Here is a 21598-nt window from a genome sequence, read left to right on the forward strand (position 1 = left end):
GAAGTAAATTATGACACAGTCGTCTTAGTTCAAGAGTAAGAACTACACATGAAAGAACTAGAGATTTAAGACTCCAAAGTCTCAACATTGATATCCAACACTTTCTCATTGGGAGTGTGACTATTACTGTGAGGATTCTTTAGCTTTACATAGCAGAATGCTTGGGAATATCATGGCCTGTAGTGTGAGTGTATCAAATACAGCAAATAAAAATCATCATTATATATGAGTAAATTTTTCATATGATATACACATAGTTGAGGTTTTACCTATATTGATTCAAATGATGTATAACTGATTATCTTAACCAATGATTCTAGAAAGCCCAAGCCAATATTGATTCATTCTAGAAAACTAAAGCCAACAGGAATAAGTAAGGCACAGAAGCATTCAGTCATCTAGTAAAACGATTGTAGATGTTTCCATTATAACATGATCCTTGGGAAAAAGGCTTATTTTCAAGTTTAACAATAGAACATTCCAGAGCTATGAAATTTAGATGGTTGGAACCTAAAAAATGAGCTTATACATGAATATTCTTGTAAAAATAGATATTCAAGTTGTACCTCTTTATTTTGTGTAAGTCCTTATATGCATCCTGAAAAACTCTTAGTACTATTTCACTTTTTGTTTGCATTTTTGTTTTAGCACCTGAAAGTTTCTGTTCCTGATGAAATATCAGTAGATCTAGGTAAGTCTGGAGCACCAATATGCTGGAGAATTACATCTCTATAGATACGTAGCTCAGCTCCTCCCTAAGGTTTCTATCTGTTACGTGGTGACTAATAGGTGATATGAATCACAGCAGAAAAAAAGCCTATAATACATTTAAGGGTAAATGAAAGATGAATTCTGAGATGAAATACATAAAATGTGTTGAACTTCTCTTTGTCTTACTTCAAGTTAAGTTTGCACCAAATAGTGCCAGTTATAATGCAAAAAATATGCCTTAGATCAGGTGACTTCTTCTATTTATGCAGAAAAAAGAAGACCCGAGCTTATTCCTGAGGATCTACATCGCCACTATATCCAAACTATGCAAGAAAGAGTCCACCCAGAAGTTCAAAGGCACTTGGAAGATTTTCGGTAAGCTCGGTGGTAAGCTGATACGGTTGTTCTGAATTAATTTTCTTTTTAGGTAGGAAAAGGTTATACATTAAGTCCTTGGCTTAGCATATCGTCTTTCGCACTGTTACTAAAACCTAACGCACATCTGCAGTCAAAAGGTTGGCATGGTACTGAGAGTGCATAGTCCCCAATCCTTACGCTGTCAGGAATTGTGCTTAGTATTAGTACTCTGTGCTAAGTGTGTCCTTCAGGATATGTGCTCTGTTGAGTGATTGCCTCTAGAATTTTCTTCCTCCAGTGTCCTAGGTGGCATGGGCCCCCAAATAGAAAACTGACATTTTGCCTGTTGCTAGAAATTCACAGCTATGGAACTGACGAAACATCTCCAGAGGGAGATAGTTTTTCTCTAGGCTACCTCAGGAAATTTCTCCTATTCCCTTTAGACAGAAACGTAGCATGGGACTGACCTTGGCTGAAAGCGAACTGACTAAAATTGATGCAGAGAGAGACAAGGACCGGGTAACTCTGGAGAAGGAACGGGCATGTGCAGAGCAGATTGTTGCCAAAATTGAAGAAGTGTTGTAAGTAACAGAAATACATGTTGAAAGGCCCTCTCTACTAACATGCTAACTGTGCTTAAAGTGAACAAACTTAGAAAGGGGGTCAGGTTGTCTATGCGGAGCTGTTTGTTCTGTCATAATACTTGAGGAGCTGGAATTGTAAATGTATGCTGATGCTTTAGATGACGTTCTTGTATTTCTTTTCCTTGGTATTGGTAAAATGAGTAACTCTAAAATTTCTAACTGATCAAAAACAGCTTGAATACTTATATTGGCTTCAATTCACAGACTTTGGAAATGTTTCTTGCTATAAAACATTTACAGTTGATGACATGAGTGTGAAAAGCATATGGTTCCTTCAGGGATTAGAATTTTTCTGATGTTTTATTCCAGGTGACAGAGATTTGGGGTGGGTCCCAAAGCATTTGGCTCTGTTCTGCTGTTTCAGTTATCTGAGTTTAATAACAACTCTTTTATTAAACTTTAATATTTCATTTTAAAATGTTTTTATTTTTAGGATGACTGCTCAGGCTGTAGAAGAAGATAAGAGGTAATATAACTATTTTTTTCCTAGAATTTTAAGGAAAAAAGAAACGATCTTGTCTCCTGCCCTAAATTATGATTTTTTTTCTTTTAACATAAAAATATAGACTGTCTCCCTCTGGTGGCCTGTATTTTACTTGACGAATATTCTAGTATCTTGAGTAGAATCCTTTACTATTCACAGTGAATAGATAGCTCCTTATTTTTCACTTGATGAATTCTAAGAATTTCAGCTTTGGGGTTTTAGAAGTCATTTGATATCTTTATTCTACCCACCATCCCTTCCCAGAAGTCTTATTTTACTTAATCCTTTCTCCCTCAGTTCAACAATGCAATATGTTATTCTCATGTACATGAAGCATTTAGGAGTAAAAGTGAAAGAACCTCGAAATTTGGAGCACAAGCGAGGTCGGATTGGATTCCTTCCAAAAATCAAGGTAAGACTAGAATAATAATAGTGTGTTAAGGTCTCCGTGCTTCTTGACATTTGACTGCAGTGCTTTCCTTCTTTGTATTTACTTTTTCAGCAAAGTAGTGCTAGGCATGCCAATAGGAATAAGATATGGTCCCTGTTCTCAAGAAACTCAAAATCTAGTGAGAAATCCAGCCATGCAAATTAATTTATTAGACAGTGTGAGAAGTGAAACTAGTAGTTTATACAGAGAACTGTCCCTAACTGTTCTGGCCTTATACTTGTCTTTTATGGTACCTGTCAGTGTTTGTAATTATGTATGTTTTGGTTTCATTTTTGTTAGATTGTAAATCTGGATGAAGATAAGGACCTCCTTCATTGTATCCCCAGCTTTTAGCATAGTGCCTTCGTACATTATTAGCTTAGTAAATATTGTTCAACAGATGAGTGAATTACTTAGAACAGGCTCCCAGTAAATGTGCTATAAACCTACCTTTTACTTTCCAAAATTGTCAGTTCTGAAGGGTTTGAAAAGGCATCTTGAGTTTGGTGTGTACATAGTACTGTGTGCCAGCCTCTAATGAGTGCCCTGTGTGTGTGTGTGTCTTTCATTTACATTTAAGCAATTTCTTTCAACTGACCATTAGAATGTGTTTCTGTTTAAAAGCAACAAAAGAAGTCTACTCTGTTACGTATCTCTTATCTTTCTGATTGTACCTCAACTCTAGCAAAGTATGAAGAAAGATAGGGAAGGCGAAGAAAAAGGGAAGCGAAGAGGATTCCCCAGCATCTTGGGACCCCCAAGGAGACCAAGCCGTCATGACAACAGTGCAAGTACGTTGAAGTTTAAAATGCTGCATTCCCACCATTCCATGCCATCTTTACATTTAGGCTCATTTAGCTAGAATGGGTTGCTGGAGAAAGGTGTCCTAGGAATGTTTCCACTGAACTTCCGTTGTTTCTATTCAATGTCACTTCTGAACTAAACCCCCGTGTGACTTCACAGTTGTCATACACATCTTATTTAATGTCAGTAGAGTATTCCATTAGTTGTCCATAACATAATCTACTTACCTGTTCTGATTTTGTTTGCATTCAAATTCTGATTGTTAAATTTATAAAACAAAATGTGCATGGATTTCTCCACCATACTTTGTTTTACCTCTTTATACATATGTTACTCACTGTCTCCATACTTCTGCAGTTTTTCCACCTCTTCATTGTGTTTTATTTCCTGATGTCCCTCCACCCTCAGGCCTACTGGAGAGTCAGTCTCCTAGAGAGGGCCGCAGGAGAAGTAGGGGCGGGCCTGCTGCTGCGGGGAGAGAAATTAGCTCATATAGTGGTCTTCAAGGTGACAGGTACCACATTTGAAAATACTGGCATGGTTGGAGTTGGGGGGGGTATTGTGATACAGTGAACCTGAATGTCCCGCACAATGAGGAACTCTCACTCACAACGCCAGTGGTGCCCCTTGCTGAGAAACACTGAGAAGGTGAAGGAAATTTTTAGGGAAGAGGTTGAGGAGAACAGAGCGTTTCACAGATGCTGACCATGAGTTCCAAGGGATACAGAAGAGGAACTGTAGGAATTAGGGAAGGAGGAATTTTAGGATTAGAGATGTACAGAGCTGTGTGAGACGCGCCAGGCTATGGGGGATGGTGACCTGAGAGTCTTTAGCTTCTCATGGTGACTGATGTGAGCAGCTTAGGGATTACCCTGCGTGGTCTCTGAGGCACGTTGTGATGACGGGCTTGTGAGTGTTAGGGAGCAGCTAGGGGCTTGCTAAGAGCTCACAGAGCTAAAAGGCCTCGTCTTCTCTCTTACAAATGAACACAGCTTCGTATGTGTCCATCTCTGGCTCTCGGCATCCCCTCTCCCCGCACCCGCTGTTGCCCTCCTCAGCTCCTTTTCTCATGACCCTTTTTCTTCTGCCTCTTCTCTCTCCCCCTCATCTTCTACCATCTCCCACCCTTTTCTCTTCGTCCTCCTTCACCTTCCCCTGCCTTTCTCTCTTTCTCGCTTTCTTTTCTCTCTCTCTCTTTCTTTTCTCTCTCTCTTTCTTTTCTCTCTCTCTTTTTTTCTCTCTCTCTCTCTTGCTCTCTCTTTCCTACCTCCTTCCTTCCTTCTCTTTCTTTCTTCCTTTCTTTCCTTTCTCTCCCTTCCTCTCTGTCTATCGATTTGTTTATCTATCTATCCCTCACTCTGTATAATAATTCATGTTATATTTTTCTAGGCCCACCATATTCCAGACATTTTTCTAGATTCTTTTCATCATCTTTTTTTTTTTTTAAGCTGCTTTGCAGCATGAATCATTAACTATTGCTTTCCGTTCAGTTGGCAGAGCCATGGAACTACAGAAGCAGCGCCACCCTAAGCACATATCCACACCCTCATCTGTGAGTCCTGAACCTCAGGACTCTGCTAAGTTGCGCCAGAGTGGATTAGCAAGTGAAGGAGCAGACATTGGGTACCTGCCAGCCAATTCCATGTCCTCCACGGTTTCAGGGGCCACTCTTTCCCAGGAAGGAGGGAAAGAGAATGATATGGGTGAGCTAATGCTGTAGTTCAACTTAGCTAAGTATCAGGATTTTAAAACAACTATACTAAGAAATTGAGTGGCAGATTATTTAAATCAAGACTGAATGCCAGTTTTAGTTTTAATATTTTAATATTCTATAACCAGTGACAAATCTGTGCTGAATGGTAATTTTGAGTTCTTATCCATTCAAAAAATATTTATGGACTTCTCTGTCAGGCATTAGCTCTGTGCCAGATGTTAGCATACAATAATACGTAGATTCTTGCCCCATGCAGCTTAGTCTTCTGGGAAGATAAGTCATACAAATAAAAACTTCAAATCGTGGGGAGTGTTGAGGGGACTGGTCAGAAGTTAGAGGCAAATGTGTGTATGCGGGGAGAGGGGTGCATCTAAAGAAGACTTTTAAAAAAAATCTGAGATTACCAGGGTTGTTTTGTTTTTTTTTAAATGCTAAGGGGAAGCCAGTTGAGAGGAAGAGGTTGAAAATGCGGGAGATGGACTATGTATCCAATAGAACAAAGTTTTGAGAAGGAGAGAAGTGATGATATGTGGGGTGTATGTGAAGGGCAAGGTTACTAGCTGAGAGTTAGGATTTAGTGAGAAGGGCAAGGGGATTTGAAAAGTAAAGAAAAATAGGAAGTAATTGTAGATAATAGAGAAAAGAGCTTATTACCATATTCCTTCATACTTGTTATAATGGGTTTCTGAAGCAAGTGAGCTGGAAGAATTAGGTGGTTTTATTTGGAGAAGGAAATGCCTCTCTATATTGGTGATTTTGGAAGCAGTTCAATTTCTGGTATGACAAGATCAAGGATAAATCTGTGGGAGTGGTCACCAAGGTGACAAAGAGGGGGTTACTAGAGATGAAGAGGGTAAGGAACCAAGGAACCAAGGGTTTGAATACCTTTATACACACAGACTTTGAGATCACTGCATGTGATAGTAGCACAGAGAGGAAAACTGTGAGCCAGCAGCCAAAGGTTCAGTGTTGCTAGATGGTTGTTGGTAGGGGGAGAACATGTGATATTATTCAGAGAGTGAGAGCCTCAGTGGAGCAAGGGATTTTTATAAGAAGGTAAGATAATAGTCTAAAAGTAGTACTGAGAAAAAAGAAGAGTCTCTATCTCATCTCCACCCTGCAGTACACAGTGTATGACCGAAACATCAGTCTCTGTTTGAGAGGGCTGTAGCAGAAAAGGTTACCTTCCATGGCATAGGAAAGTTTTTACTTAAGACAAAGAAGTAGGGGTGACATTTGTAGAGAAGTCTGGAGGTTCTGTCTTATATGGAATTCTGAAGATGTTGGATTGAGTAATGCATTAATTCATGGCTCTCATGTCTCATTGAAATAAAAGCATGGTAGGTAATGAATAAACAAAAATCATGAAGAGAAAAGAAGTAGAGGAAGAAAAGATATTATCATTCAGTAAGAGATTTCCACAAATTTTGGGGAGATTGAAAGTGGGCAAGAGTGGTTTGATGGATAGAACAACATAAAGGAAGTCGGAGCCTGTAGATCGTTTAAGGAGTCCAAGGTGGGAGCCAGTCTGTCCATTAGAACCCAGGAGAGACTTTGGGCTCAGAGGTGGCATAAGTTACGGAGTACATGAGTAAGAAGTAAAGCTGAAAATGATGAATTAATTGAAGGTCTGTAATCCAAACAGTTATGTCAGCAGCTTCTGATCCTTACATTGTAGAATATAAGCAGTCTATCATTCCTGTGTCAGAAGAAAATGAATATGCTCTTTGTTACACAAGTTGAGTGAATTGTATAGGGAGTTAAGTCCTCCATGGTATTAGTGCCCTGGAGCTCACTTTAGGGGACCTGGAGCATGACAGTAGGCATGCCAGGGGCTTACCCTGCTCTGAGGAGCTTCCAGCTGAAATGGCCCTACTTCCACATAGCAGACCGGAAAGCCAAGTCAGCTGCCCAGTCTTTTATTCTTACATATGAACAGCATTACCCACTTTTGGCAAAAGTTATTAGAGTCCAGACCTAAGATAATATATAATGCCAAACATATTAGTGGCATAAAAAAGAAAATAGAAAATAAACACAAAAACTGCCACTAGCAGAAAATAATTTAGGTAATAAGTAAGAACTTATAAAAATACCTCTAAATTAGATAGTATTCTTGAAGAAATTAAAGAGGTTATTATATCTAAAGCAAGAATAGGGTGTTATAAAAAAGGAGCAGACACCAAAAAGTTTTAATGTAACTATTACATATAATAACTGTTTTATTAGTTATTAATTGCTTTGTGATAAATTACCCCAAGACTGAATGGCTTAATACAAAAAATATTTACTACTTCACATTTTTGGTGGGTAAGGAACTCAAGAGCAGCTTAGCTGGGCAGTTCTGGCTTGGAGTCTCTCATAATGCTGTAGTCAGGATGTCAGCCAGCCATCTGAAAGCTTAATGGGGCCAGGAGACCTCTTCTGTGCTTCCGCAGGTGGCTGGTGGCAGGAAGACTTAGCTCCTTGCTGGAGGCCTCGGCTCCGCACCACATGGGCTTCTCCGTAGAACTGCTTGAGTGTTCCCTGACGTGGTAGCTGACTTTCCCAGAGTGATCCAAAGGAGAGCAAGAAAGAAATCCCAGTGTTTTTCTTTATGACTTAGTCTGTATGGATAATACCCCCTTATTTCAGCAAGTTAGAAGCAAGTCACTAAATCCAGCCCACATTCAAGGAGAAAAAAATTAGGTGCCACTGCTGAAGGGAGGAGTAGCAAAGAATTTGTGGACATATTTTCAGACCACCACAGCTGCTAATAATTAAATAAGAAGAAAAAAAAGAAGTCCCTAAAAATAAAGTCAAGGAAATATTTCAGAATCTATATCAGAGATATCAAGAGATAGAAATTGGAGAGACAAGAATTCCGTAGAGAACCACCACAGAGGTTCAACATCTTCTCTTTCACAAAACATCAGCAGAGGAATTGGAGGAGAGGCAGTTAGAGAAATGATAGAAGAGAGCTTCCCAGGGCTGAAAAAGAATACATGTCTTCAAACAGAAAGGGCTTACCCGGAACCAACTACAATGAATAATAATGTTTTAAAAAAAGACCCATGCCTAGAGTAGCTTTGGAAATGTCGGTGCATCAGAGATAAAGAAAAAGAATCCTGAAAGCTTTCAAGAGAAAGAAAATGGAGATTATGCTGTGTCACATTTCTCATAACATTAGGTGCTAGAATACAAAGGAGCCATGCCTTCAACTTGCTGAAAGAAAATGGTATTGAACTTAGAATTCTATATCCATCCAAACTATCCAACAAATATGAAGAAAGATATAAAGACATTTTCAGATACTCCAGGATTCAGAGTTTAACTGAAATGCACCCTTTCCTTGAAAATAATTTAATATACACACTCCAGCAAAATGAGAGAAAAATTAAGAAAGAAAATCTCATGGGGTCCAGGAAGCAGTGGAAACAACCCAGGAAAGTGGTGAAGGGCAGTTCTAGGATGATAGTTGTGTCACAGGCCGAGGGAGCAGCTGCTCCAGATTGGAACACAAGAACCTAAGGGATAAGAGAAAAGGAGATTTTCAGCAGTTTATAGTAACAGATGAAAAAGTTTGTGACTTGATAAAATTATATTACTTTGACAGCAATAAAAGAAGGGCATTTAGAAATGCTAAGAAGAACAGAATTGTTCAAGAAAGTCATGATTTGAACATGAAGCAAAATTTAAAAATGGCATAATCTTAAAGTAATTGTTGGAGTATATGACTTTAATGTAATAAATACTCTGTTTCAAGTGGGCTAAGAGTTGTATCATTGGACCAGTAGAAAAGAAAACATAATGCTAACTAACATGCCTCTTAACCTGGCATGAATAATATGTATATGTATGTTGTATTACAATATGTGTATGGTCATAATAATGTAAGCACACTATATGTTTTCAGACTTTTAGAATCAACCTAATGGGCAAAGCACAGAATATTTAGTTGTGGCTGCAGATCAGAATGGAAATGTAAAAAATCCTCTTTATGATACAAGTAAAAATATAATTGAAAGAAATGAAAGGTAAAAGGAAAGAAATATAATTAAAGAGAAGGATATGGACACTAAATACCTAATTTGACATAGAGGAGAATTAAGATACTAACGCCTGGTTGGAACAAAGATATATATATAATTCTATCATTTAAGCTTAGGGAATAACAAATAAGCCAACTAGGAATAATAATATAGTTATTAAACAGTGGGAAGAAAAAGGGGAGGGAAGTGAAGATGGGGCATATAAGTGAGCAAAATCCTCAGAGGAAGAAGAGATAGATATTACCTAAATATAATAAATCAAGAAAAAGAAGTATGAGGTTATTATTTGGAGGTGGACCCCCATAATAACTAAAATTTGAATGAAAAAGATTGGCACTGGGGGTAAAAAAGGATAAAGTAAGAGAATGTTTCTCCTTATCATATGCCCTTCTGAGTTGTTGCCATATTTTATGTTGATTTTTTAAAACCTGCTTAAAAATGATTTTCCTGTTTATTTTTTAGTGCATTTAAAAAATTTATATTAGAATTTTGTTTCTAGCTAACCTGCAATTGTTTAAGTAAGAATTTGGCTATGGGTGAGGTTGAAACTTTCTGGGTTACTAACTCTTTTTTTTTTTTTAATCATTGTCTTTAGTAACACCATGTGAATGTCTGACTTGTGTCTTTTCAGGATCAAAGCAAGTTGGAGAAACGCCAGCATCTGGAGACTCCTTAGATGGCACACCTCGTACTCCCAGTACCATCTTTGACTTCCCACCTCCTCCATTAGACCAAGTGCAGGAGGAGGAATGGGAAGTGGAAAGGTAATTCAGTGATATCTTAGGGGCGTTTAGGACATTGCTTAAAAGTTCTTCACTGTATAGTATGCCTATACTCTGTAGCATTTTTTCCCCCATGTGTTTTTTGGGGAAAGAAGTAGAACTTACTGGTAGTAAATACTAGATAGGTACTGAAATGTTTTTTAATTTATTTGATACTAAATCATTGCAATATCCAGAATTATTTATCAGCCACTGTAGTTTAACACAATTTTGAGTATCTTTGTCATAAATTTCTTGATTACCGTTTTGTTTTTGTGTTGACTCTCTGTTCTCCGTCATTTTAGGGTGACTGAACATGGGACACCAAAGCCCTTTCGAAAGTAAGTATCCCTAAAGTAGCTTTCAATAGGGCATATTTTAAGAAATATATCTTTTTTCCCCAAAGTCCTAGTTTTAAAGGAAAAGAAACCCTGTACACAAATCTGTTAGATAATATAAAAGAAATTTCTTAATAAACACAATTACTTAAAAGATATTTATAGAGGTATTTATAACACAAGTAAGCTGTTTTCTAGGAGAGGATGATGTATTTATAACACATGTAAGCTATTTTGTGAGAGAGGATTATGTTTCAGGCTCTGTGCTAAGCAGTACTTCAGAAATATGACTGATTTACGGTAGTGTAAAGACTTGTGCTATTTCCCATTGTCCATGTGATATCCTCAAATAGAATCCATTATTTTTTCTTCATTAGGTTTGACAGCATAGCTTTTGGAGAAAGTCAAAGTGAGGATGAACAGTTTGAAAATGACTTAGAGACAGATCCACCCAACTGGCAACAGCTTGTTAGTCGAGAAGTGTTATTGGCACTAAAGCCTTGTGAGATCAAAAGACAGGAAGTAATTAATGGTGAGTTTAATTAGTTTTTGTTGTTGTTATTCACATATATTGAGTTTTATTAGAGTTAAACCAACCCCGGAGCCTTGGAGTTTGCTTCGAAGTGTCTGCTAGCCTTTTGTTTTGAACAGAGAGGAAATTAAACTAATAGATAGATGATCCATGAACTTTCCAACTTAAAAATGCAAATGATTGTATGATTCTCATTGATAATTTAAAAGGAAAATGTATTTAGCATTCAGGTTATTTAAGATTCGTAGCATTATAGATCTTAAACTTGAAAAATCATTGAGACATTTGTCCCATCACTTTACTTTCAGGCTAAGTTATTTTTATGCATAGATTGTAAATGAGGAAGCTAAGGCTCCGGATGAGTGGTTGAATTAGTCAAGATCATACAGCTGATAAGTGATCGGAAGAAAACTAGAATCTTGGTCTTCCTTTATCCTCGTGCATGTTCTTTATTTTATCCTAGCATATATGTGACAGAGAGGTGTACCTGCTACTGTCTTTAGGCTGTGATATGAATAAATATCCTTCCTGTCTCTAGCAGCATTGAGACACAGTGAGACTATAAAGTCTGGCCTCAGAAATAAGGGTTTATAGGCAAATTAGGTAACACAGAGTGCTATTATTTCTGAAGAGGGTTCAATTCAAAGTCTATATGCTATTCGGGCTTACAGTTTTCTAATGCTGTAGTTGTGATTGGTTGGTACTACCAACCAATGGATTTTGGAGTACATTGTTAAGTTTTAAGTACAAAAAAGTTTTGATGATATTTTTCATTTGCCAGTATTTATAGCTCTTAGAGCCAGTATGTAGGAGAGTTTCATGTAATCAACAAGTGACTTCAGAGATACTATATCCTTTCAAAACTATAAATAATTATTATATAACTCATTTGCTACTTAATTTCAGCTAAAGCCTATGTTTGATCCCATTCTAAGTAAGGTAACATTTTATATTTCCTTTTTTTCTGCTTAGAATTGTTCTACACTGAAAGAGCTCATGTTCGAACATTGAAGGTTCTAGATCAAGTGTTCTATCAGCGAGTTTCCAGAGAAGGAATTCTGTCACCTTTAGAACTACGGAAAATTTTTTCAAACTTAGAAGATATTCTTCAACTTCACAGTAAGAGAAATTGACTCTGATCTTTGTCCCTAACATTTCCAATAGATAAAAGATTGTGAGTATGTAAAGGGACCATAACAGTAAAATCTTATAAATGTATCCATGTGTTAGCTTTCCTGAAATTATATAACTAAATGTGAGCATAACATAAAGAAATGATTGGATGTTTGAATTTCTCCCCAACCCTTTACCCCCACCCCACCCCACCCCCCCATCAGCCTTTTTTATACAAAATGTTAACACAGGACTTAGGGCCTAAAGTAAGTGCCTAAGATGAAAAACATGAATAGTTAAAATTACCCTTGGAAATTCCCTATTGATTACAATATATATGTTTTTTAAAAATATATTCTATATAATAATATATGTATAAATATATTTTGTAAATAGTAGTATACAGCATATAATCCCATGGTGGGAAAATTTTCAGGAATTAAATTATTTTATTGTTTTGTTGCTTGGAATGCTTGAGTGAATACATAAAAAATCTGTCTTGCTGGCTTTCCCTGGTTGTAGTTATCTTGGACTTTTGTAGACAGTGGTATCAGTTCCTCTCTTTTTAAGTCACTGTTTCTCCAGGACCCTTAGTTTTCAGTCTTTCTTTCTTCAAGGATACCATCACCACCTACCAACACCCTCCCACCAAATGGTTGCCTTTTGCTCCTTTGTGGGTGATCCTAGGTCTCACCAGTGTGCACGGACACGTTCAAGCATGATGATGTCCATTGCCTGGGAACACACATATTTTGAGAGGAACAGTGGACGGAGTCACCTGTACAATTGAACTTTGTTTTTTATGAACATGGTTGGTTATAGATGGAGTCTTGAGGTTAAATGCGTATTTGATGCACCTATACTGTGTATAATGTGCTAGTTTCCACATGGTTTTATGCTTTGGCAACTGTTTTTCAGATAGAACTCAAAACATTTAGGTGTATAGGAATAGGGTCCAGATTTATATTTAAGGCGATCAGAAGTAGCTATACTACTCTGAAAATCCTCTTTTTTTTGAAAATTTAGGTTCGTGGTACTACCAATATCTCAGCCTGAAATGAATGTATGCTTAATTTTTTTCATTGTTTTTTTTCTCCCTTAGTTGGGTTGAATGAGCAAATGAAGGCTGTTCGAAAGAGGAATGAGACATCTGTTATTGATCAGATTGGGGAAGATTTGCTGACTTGGGTAAGGAGATTTGCTATTTAATTTAAAACTTTTCATAGACACTTGATCAGATTCAAGGTTAAGTTGCTAACCTTCCCAAGTATGCAAACTCATCCATTTTGCAAAGCTAATGTAAAGATGAAAAGGGGTCCAACTGCGTATTCTTACTTATTCTTCTAATAAGTGCCCAATCAACTACATGCTCTTTTCTCATCAAATTAAAGATACTAGTTCTTTGTGTTTAAAAGAATGTAGAGTAACATGGATATTGATAAAAAATAATTTAACTGATGTAGAATTTTAACTATCTTCTGTTGTCAAAATCTCAGAATTGTACTGTAAAACATTAGACAACTGTAGATCCAGAACTACCATCACAAAAGTAGAAAAGTGAAAATTACTTAATCTTATGTACAAAGAAAGAGTTCAGAGACTATAGTAGCTGTTTGTCAAATTGTATTTATCTTTCCAGCTGACTCTTTATCAGTATATACTCCATAATATATACTTATGTGCCAAGCACTGTTCTAGGTACTGGGGATACAGTAGCAGTCAAAACACATATGCCTCCTGCCCTAGTGGAGCTTATAGTCAATGGGAAAAAAAAAATTAAAAAACAGTCGTTAGTTATTTCAAGTGTGATTAGTGTTACAAAAAGGGGAGAATACAGGTTATTATGGGAATAGATAGCAAGGAGACCTAAACTGGAACATACAGAAAATCTTCCTGGGGGAAAGTGGGTTTGATCCAGACATTTAAAGAAAGTACTACAGTTAAGGCTGTGAATAATAGTAAAATATGTGATGTAGTTCTCAAAATTTTAACACTGGTTGACCAAGAACTGTTAAGCTATGCCGACAGATATTTACTTCAATATGTAGACTGAGGAAATGTCACAAGATTTTGGTAATTTTACAATGATAACTTTTTGGTAATTTTACAATGATTGATAATTTTACAATGATTAAACACTAGAAAGTTGCCTAAAACAATCTTGATCCTACTCCTTTCATTGATGGTGAGACCGTGACTCAGAATCTACTAATCTATTAGTAGAGCTCTTCTTAGCCACTAGCCACTTGACACGTAGAACAAGATCAGGGAATCATAATCCAGTCTCATCTTGCATTTACTGAACTTTCCAAAGCATTTTCTCCTTAGGCCCACGCTGGCATCATTGTTATTAAGGAGACTTAACTTCCTTGAAAAATCCAGCTTATTCTGTGGCTACTCTGTGATGGTGGGACTCATTTTGTTTCTTGATCTCTGAGTTCTGTTGCCTTGGCAGCACGCTACTCAACTTGAAACAGAAAATTAGTAGTATGACATAACATAGCATCAATTTTCTTGTTAAGTTTGGATTAAAAAGTTGCAAGTCATATGGACTTAACGATATCAATCTTGATTCCTAAGCAGTTTAATTTGCATCTCGTATAAATAATGTTTAACACCAAGTGTCAAGTGAGATTCATCATTAATAAGATACAGAAGTACATTGGTCCTCGTACCACAGTCCTTTGGACTGCATAAATCTACTACATGGTAAAATAAAGTGGAGATACCTCTTAAAAGTGGGACCACAAATTTATTTTAGAACATTCAAAAAGAATTGTACTCTTGACCAATGTGATATGCCTATAAAATGTTGAGGAAAAGCAGAATGGACTAACCAATTTGGTTAGTAGCTGCTAGGTACAAAGGGTTAATTTAGGGCAAAGCGTTGGCCAGAAGTACTAAAAGCAAAAGTCATAAACAGGTGTCCAGGTTTACTCTATTTTTTAAAAAATAGTTTTGGAGAATATTTTTCCAATATTGGTCCCTTGAGGTCACCTTATATATACTTATGCTGCTAGTAAAACCACTGTAAAACTGCTTGAGGCCAGGGCGTTATTTTCTTTTGTAAACCCAGCCGCTGTTAGTAATTGCGTGGCACCTGGATTGACTAACGTACCAAAAATGCTGCCAGTCTCATCTCTAAATATGTTGAGTGTTACATTTATAATAGAATAAGAATACAACATTGGCGCAACCTATTAAAATATCACTTTGTATGTGTCATCGTTGAAGAAAAAATACTCTGAATTTATCTACAAATGCCCTACGAAAGGATTTTTTACAAAATACCTTCGTGTATAAACTTTTGGAAATATGGCTTTAAATGGGAGATTTTATGAAAAGCTTCTTTATAAACCATAAAGCAATTATTACAAATATAAAGGTGGTTTTAAAAATCATTTATTCGACCCGTACTTATAAGAATACCTATTATGAGTGAAGCACTTGTTAGGTGTCTTTTAAGAAACCTTAAAATCATGGCACATACAAACTTAAATTTACAAATGAAAAATATCAGTAAAAAGTATAATTTTTAGCAAAAGAGGGTCATAGGCTCATGAATCTTCCCCAAGAGAAATTCAAGGGATGGATCCCTACCTTCTACATAGGTGAAGCAGCAGTGATTTAATTTTATGGTGACCCAGAAAAGTTATGACCTGCCCCGGATTTCACAGTAAGAAAGTAAGCTAGAATCCCAAGGATTTTCTTCCTAGAGCAGTAAGACAGTAATTTTTGTGAAGGTGTCACATTCTAAGAAAATCAAATTTAATCCCAGTCTTTAAGCATTTTGTGTCTCATATTGCCCAAGTGTCAACGTTTCTGTCTGATTTAGAAGTGGAATAGACTGAAAAAGTAGTAAGTAAGTTGTTATTATCATTGATAATCCACATAAAATGCGTAGATTTCTGTTTCTTGTCACTTGAGGATACTTATTGGAATATTGGAAGGATCGTGGCTGTCTCTCATTTTGCCTGGCCTTATGTAAGCTCAGTATCCCATTCTCTATTGTGTTCTTTGCATTCTTGGCACAGTTCAGTGGACCCGGGGAGGAAAAGTTGAAACATGCTGCTGCTACCTTTTGCAGTAACCAACCCTTTGCCCTGGAAATGATCAAGTCTCGTCAGAAAAAGGACTCTCGATTCCAGACTTTTGTGCAAGTGAGTTGAGTGAGTCATGTAAGAAAAAGGAAATGCAATTTTTTATCAATTATGGAACAAACTAGGGGAATCCTAAGACTAAACTTTTTACAAGGATTATGTCTATGTTTACGTTTTGAAAGCCATACATTTTCTCTTAAATTACTGGAGGATATAAAGATGATATTGGAATGGTGAATAATAAAGAATATATGGCAGGATTACAATACTTGACGTAGAAGTCCACATTGCCATGGAGATGCTGTCAGGAAATGGCCCGTGTACACTATTAAAATAATACCGTCAAAACATCAGAATGGCCTTATATCAAGCCCAGGGAAGAGCATAAAAAGCAGTCATGCTTACTAGGGTATATATTGGTGTAGATCAAGGGTCAGTAAACTATAGCCCGCCAGCCATATCCAGCCTCTTCCCTGTTTTTGTAAATAAAGTTTACAAAGCTGTATTTACACAGTTTATATTTTATTGCTGTATAACAAATTACCACAAATGTAGCAACTTAATGCAAATGTATTATGTCACAGCTTTTATAGTTTAGGAGTACAGATATAGTTTATCTGTGTCCTTTCTTCATGCTTTCACCAGGCTGAAATCAAGGTATCACCTGCAGCTGCAATTCTCATCTGCCACTCTTCTAAGCTTACACTGGTTGTCAGCAGAATTCATTTCCTTGTAACTATAACCGGGAGCCCTGTCTTCTTGCTGTTGTTGACTAGGAACTGCTCTCGGCTCCTAGCGAATGCCCAAATCTCTTTGCTACGTGGCTCTTGTAGGCAGTTTACAAGATGGATGTGTCCTTTTCTTCCAGGCCAGTAGGAATGTGTCGCTCTGACAGAGCTTTCTTTTAAAGGCTCCTCTGATTAAGTCAGACTCACCTAGGACAATCTCCTTTTCGATTGATTCAGAGTTAACTGATAGTCACCTAATCACAGGAGTGATATCCCATCATATTCATAGGTTCTGTCCACACTCAAGGCGGGGGTGGGGGGGCATTATATGGTGTGTACACCAGAAAGTGAGAATCTTGGAGGCCATCTTAGAACTCTTCACTACACATAACCAAGTTCGTTGCTTTATGTATTGTCTGTGGCTGCTTTGTGTTAAAACAGCAGAGTGGAATAGTTGTGACAGAGACGGATGGCGTGCAGAGCCTAAAATATTCACTCTCTGGCACTTTACTGAAAAGTTTACAGAACCCTATTACAGTTGAGCTGATATATCGAGACTGGTGATCTATTGTGCCTACTTGGAGTGGCAGATAGGAAATTAACTGACTAGCTTTTGGTAGGAATGCCAGTCATTGAAAAATGTAACTAGATTTTTTTAATATGTGAAGATAAAATTTTTTTCACAAGAAAGCAATTCTTAGAGTTGATTATGGATGCTCTCAGTCTTTGCTTAAATAGATAACACAGAAGCCATTGGCTGAGTGATAAAGGCAACGTTATGTGATTAAAGGAGAAAGCAGAAGTGTAGTGTGGCAGTGGTATGTCTTGGCAGGTTTTAAGTCTTGATTTAATAACCAGAGCTGTGTTGCTGTAGACAGTTACATGATGAATACGTGGTATGTGTTAGGTAATCATAGTCCTAATAAGAATTACAAATTCACGTATTTGGCTTTAATTTTAGGATGCTGAGAGTAATCCACTGTGTCGTCGTCTGCAGCTGAAAGATATCATTCCCACCCAAATGCAGAGGCTTACTAAGTACCCTCTTCTGCTGGATAACATTGCCAAATACACAGGTACAGCATTCTCACTGAAATTAAAGAACTTAGGAACAACAAAAACAAAAACACATGTTCTGCTGAATAATCTCTCACAGCATCCTGGTGTCTGGACATTGAATTTCCAAATTGTATGGCAAGATGTTCTAACAAGATTCAATCCAGTCTTCTTTGGGCTATTTGATTTAATGTACTCCGTTAATAGCTCTAGCACAGGGTTTAGCAAACTCTGGATCACGGGTTAAATCTGGCTCACCATGTATTTTTGTAAATAAAGTTTTATTGGAACATAATCATACTCACTTGTTGAAATGTTGTCTCTGACTACTTTTGTAATACAGCAGCAGAGCTGAGTAGTTGTGACAAAGACCATTTGGCCTATAAAGTGTACAAAAAAAGTTTACCACTACTTCCTCTAGCATGTATCATATTTGCTTTGAAGAAGGCTTATACTGGGTTGCAGAGATGTTTTGTATCTATATATGTACTTTCATTAAGTCCAACCAATGCATTATCATTCCAACTCTCCAGTTTTGAAACGTGAAGTGAATCAGAGTTTCTCAATTGAGCTTTAGGCTCTTATACTTAGTTCTCATTAATAATTCTATGCAATCAAACGCCTGTTTCTTATGCCTGGGAATTTGAAAATACTCATACACATTAACTTTTATACTTTAATATATTTATTCAGTATAGTTGGACTATTGTTTGGAGGATTGTAATTTTGAATGTTCTGATTTTGGTATTCTTTACCAAAATAGAACCTCAACATAATCTCAACACATTTTGGTGAAGTTCATCTTCTTTTAATGATACAAATGTTGTAAACTATCTTCTTTCTTTAATATAATACCAAATTCAAAGAAACATATTTTGGAGTTATTTTGAATTGTTTTATTATTCAAAATATATTGTTTAATGGGTCCACTGTCCATAATCATGTAGGCTGTGCACTTTGATAGGGGGAAAGGGGTCCCATTTATATAGCTTACAATGTGAATGAAACCCACTCCTTGGGGTGGGCCTGATACTTGATATAAAGCATCTCTCCTTGGATTTGGTTTCTTTTTTAAAGGTTAGTATTGATGCTTAAAGTACTATGATAAGAAGTCTTACCTGTCCAAAGACTACCTGAATTGAGATTCTGCTGTAGGATTTTAGCCTGGTATAAAAATATTCAAGGTCTTGGACTTCCCTGGTGGCGCAGTAGTTAAGAACCCACCTGCCAATGCAGGGGACACAGGTTCGATCCCTGGTCTGGGAAGATCCCACGTGCCACGGAGCAGCTAAGCCCGTGTGCCACAACTACTGAGCCTGCGCTCTAGAGCCTGCGAGCCACAACTACTGAGCCCACGTGCCACAACTACTGAAGCCCATGCGCCTAGGGCCTGTGCTCCGCAACAGGAGAAACCACCGCAATGAGAAGCCCACACACTGCAACGAAGAGTAGCCCCCACTCGCTGCAACTAGAGAAAGCCCGTGCACAGCAATGAAGACCCAATGCAGCCAAAAATAAAAAATAAATAAAAAATAAAAGTTAAAATAAATAAATAAAATATTCAAGGTCTTAGTATGCTTTTATAACTGTTGAAATAAAGTGATATCTCATTTATGTATATACTTAACATTCTTTTCTTATTTCCTCCATTTTACATTTTGGATTTCTTTGCCATATTTAGAATGGCCAACAGAAAGGGAGAAGGTGAAGAAAGCTGCAGATCACTGTCGTCAGATCTTAAATTATGTAAATCAGGCTGTTAAGGAGGCAGAAAACAAACAGGTAAGAAGGAAAAAGCAAGAAGACACAGGATGACAGTGAGAATAAGAATATTAAATTAGTGTTACCTGGAATCTGTTAAATATTAATTGAAGCTGTTATTACATAATTGAAGGGCGGGACATTTGTTAATTATTCATGTAGTAGGTAGGTCCAGATCAATTTGGGATAGAACATCAGAGTTGTATTTGGCTTTTATGAGCATCTCTAGCTGCTTGTTTGCTCATTCATTCACTCTGTTGGTGAGGCTGTAGAAAAATGGGAACTTCCAAATGTATTGTTTGGAGTGTAAAATGATAAAAACCCCAGAGGACAGTTTGGCAACTTATACTTAAGTTAAAAATGTACGGGGCTTCCCTGGTGGTGCAGTGGTTGAGAATCCGCCTGCTAATGCAGGGGACGCGGGTTCGCGCCCTGGTCTGGGAAGATCCCACATGCCGCGGAGCAACTGGACCCGTGAGCCACAATTACTGAGCCTGCGCGTCTGGAGCCTGTGCTCCGCAACAAGAGAGGCCGCGATAGTGAGAGGCCCGCGCACCGCGATGAAGAGTGGCCCCCACTCACCGCAACTAGAGAAAGCCCTAGCACAGAAACGAAGACCCAACACAGCCAAAAATAAATAAATAAATAAATAAATTTATTAAAAAAAAAAAATGTACGTATTCACACGTCCATTCTTTGATCCAGCAATTCTCTTCCTGGTGATTTACCTAAGAGAAATGAAGATATGTGCCCATAGACTTGTACAGGAATGTTTATAGCATAAACCAAATGTAAATATAGTCATAAACTAAAGTAATACTAGCAGTAATGGATGACTCTCACAAACGTTATACTGAGTGAAAGAAACCAGACACCAAAGAGTACATATATGTAATTCTATTTATGTGAATTTCTAAGGCTAAACTAATTTATGGTGGAAAAAATCAGAAAAGTGGTTGTCACTGGGGATCTGGGGACAGAGATTAGCTAGGAAGAAGTATGAGGGAGCCTTCTGAGGTGATCGATGGTCATATTTCATATCTTGATAGGAGCTTGATTACATAGGCATATGCATTGGTAAAAACTGGTGGAAAGGTATACTTAAAATGTGTACATTTCACTGTATGTAAATTTTAATTTAAAAAAAGAACTGTCAATAAATATTGAACTCTTGTTAATGATATGCATGCTAAAATGTTTATAGAGATAAAGTGTGTTATATCTGTAACTTATTTTGAGACACATCCAAAATACAAGATGGATTGATGGATAGATAGAGGGATGAATAGATGGATAGGTATATGATAAAACAAATATAGCAAATGTTAGTTGTGGAATGTAGATGGTGGGTATATGGGTGTTTACTATACACATTCAGACTTTTCTGTATATTTGGAAATTTTTATAATCTTGGGGAAAAATGTACCCTTTAGTCTAACAGTTGTTTCTCTAGAAATTTATTCTAATATACATGTCCATCAGTAAGGTGTAGTTAAACAAACTATAGTTCATTCACCGAGTTGAATACCATGCAGCCACTGGAAAAATAGACTACTCTCTCTCTATGTGCTAATGTGGAACAGTCTCCAAGATATATTGATGACGGATACACACACACACACGGAGAGAGAGAGAGAAATGTGTATATGAATATATTGCATTACCTTTTGAATGAGTAATACACATATGAATGTATTATGTTACCATATATTTCTTTTTAAAAAGCTATATCTACACACAGCAGAGCCAAGCGTGCTTACATCCATATGTATTCTTTTTTCTTAGAGTTTTTCTCATAGACTACCCAAGAAATGGGTGTTAGAGATTTCTTCTTTAGGGAAAATTGGGGCTGGGAAGGCAAGAGGACAGGGTTAGAGGGAGACTTACTGTTTATTGTGTGCCTTATATTACCTTCTGAATTTTGTACCATGTACATTCTTTACATATTTAGAAAGTAAATATATGCTAGTTAGCAGCCAGAGAGTTTGAAAAGAAAATTGGAAAAGAACAGCTAATGAGGTAGGAGGAAAGTTA

General features: G+C 37.1%; 1 protein-coding gene and 1 long non-coding RNA gene across 3 annotated transcripts in view; one reads left to right on the forward strand and one right to left on the reverse strand.

Moving 5' to 3' along the window:
- The window catches only part of ARHGEF12 (Rho guanine nucleotide exchange factor 12), a 144413-nt gene that overhangs the window by 108726 nt on the left and 14089 nt on the right, over positions 1 to 21598 (forward strand). For both annotated transcript variants that reach the window (XM_082341963.1, XM_082341964.1), the window contains 15 exons: positions 649 to 691; positions 981 to 1086; positions 1512 to 1649; positions 2146 to 2178; positions 2494 to 2608; positions 3312 to 3417; positions 4921 to 5133; positions 9807 to 9939; positions 10242 to 10277; positions 10652 to 10806; positions 11779 to 11925; positions 13022 to 13107; positions 15954 to 16079; positions 17709 to 17823; positions 19485 to 19585. In XM_082341963.1, coding sequence (XP_082198089.1) covers positions 649 to 691; positions 981 to 1086; positions 1512 to 1649; positions 2146 to 2178; positions 2494 to 2608; positions 3312 to 3417; positions 4921 to 5133; positions 9807 to 9939; positions 10242 to 10277; positions 10652 to 10806; positions 11779 to 11925; positions 13022 to 13107; positions 15954 to 16079; positions 17709 to 17823; positions 19485 to 19585 — 1653 coding nt within the window. The remainder of the gene's footprint in view (positions 1 to 648; positions 692 to 980; positions 1087 to 1511; positions 1650 to 2145; positions 2179 to 2493; positions 2609 to 3311; positions 3418 to 4920; positions 5134 to 9806; positions 9940 to 10241; positions 10278 to 10651; positions 10807 to 11778; positions 11926 to 13021; positions 13108 to 15953; positions 16080 to 17708; positions 17824 to 19484; positions 19586 to 21598) is intronic.
- LOC309605767 overlaps positions 1 to 21598 on the reverse strand; it is a 124280-nt gene that overhangs the window by 73277 nt on the left and 29405 nt on the right. The window lies entirely within an intron of this gene.

This window comes from Balaenoptera borealis (assembly GCF_965194805.1).
Source record: "Balaenoptera borealis genome assembly, chromosome: 11".
Lineage (NCBI taxonomy): Eukaryota > Metazoa > Chordata > Mammalia > Artiodactyla > Balaenopteridae > Balaenoptera > Balaenoptera borealis.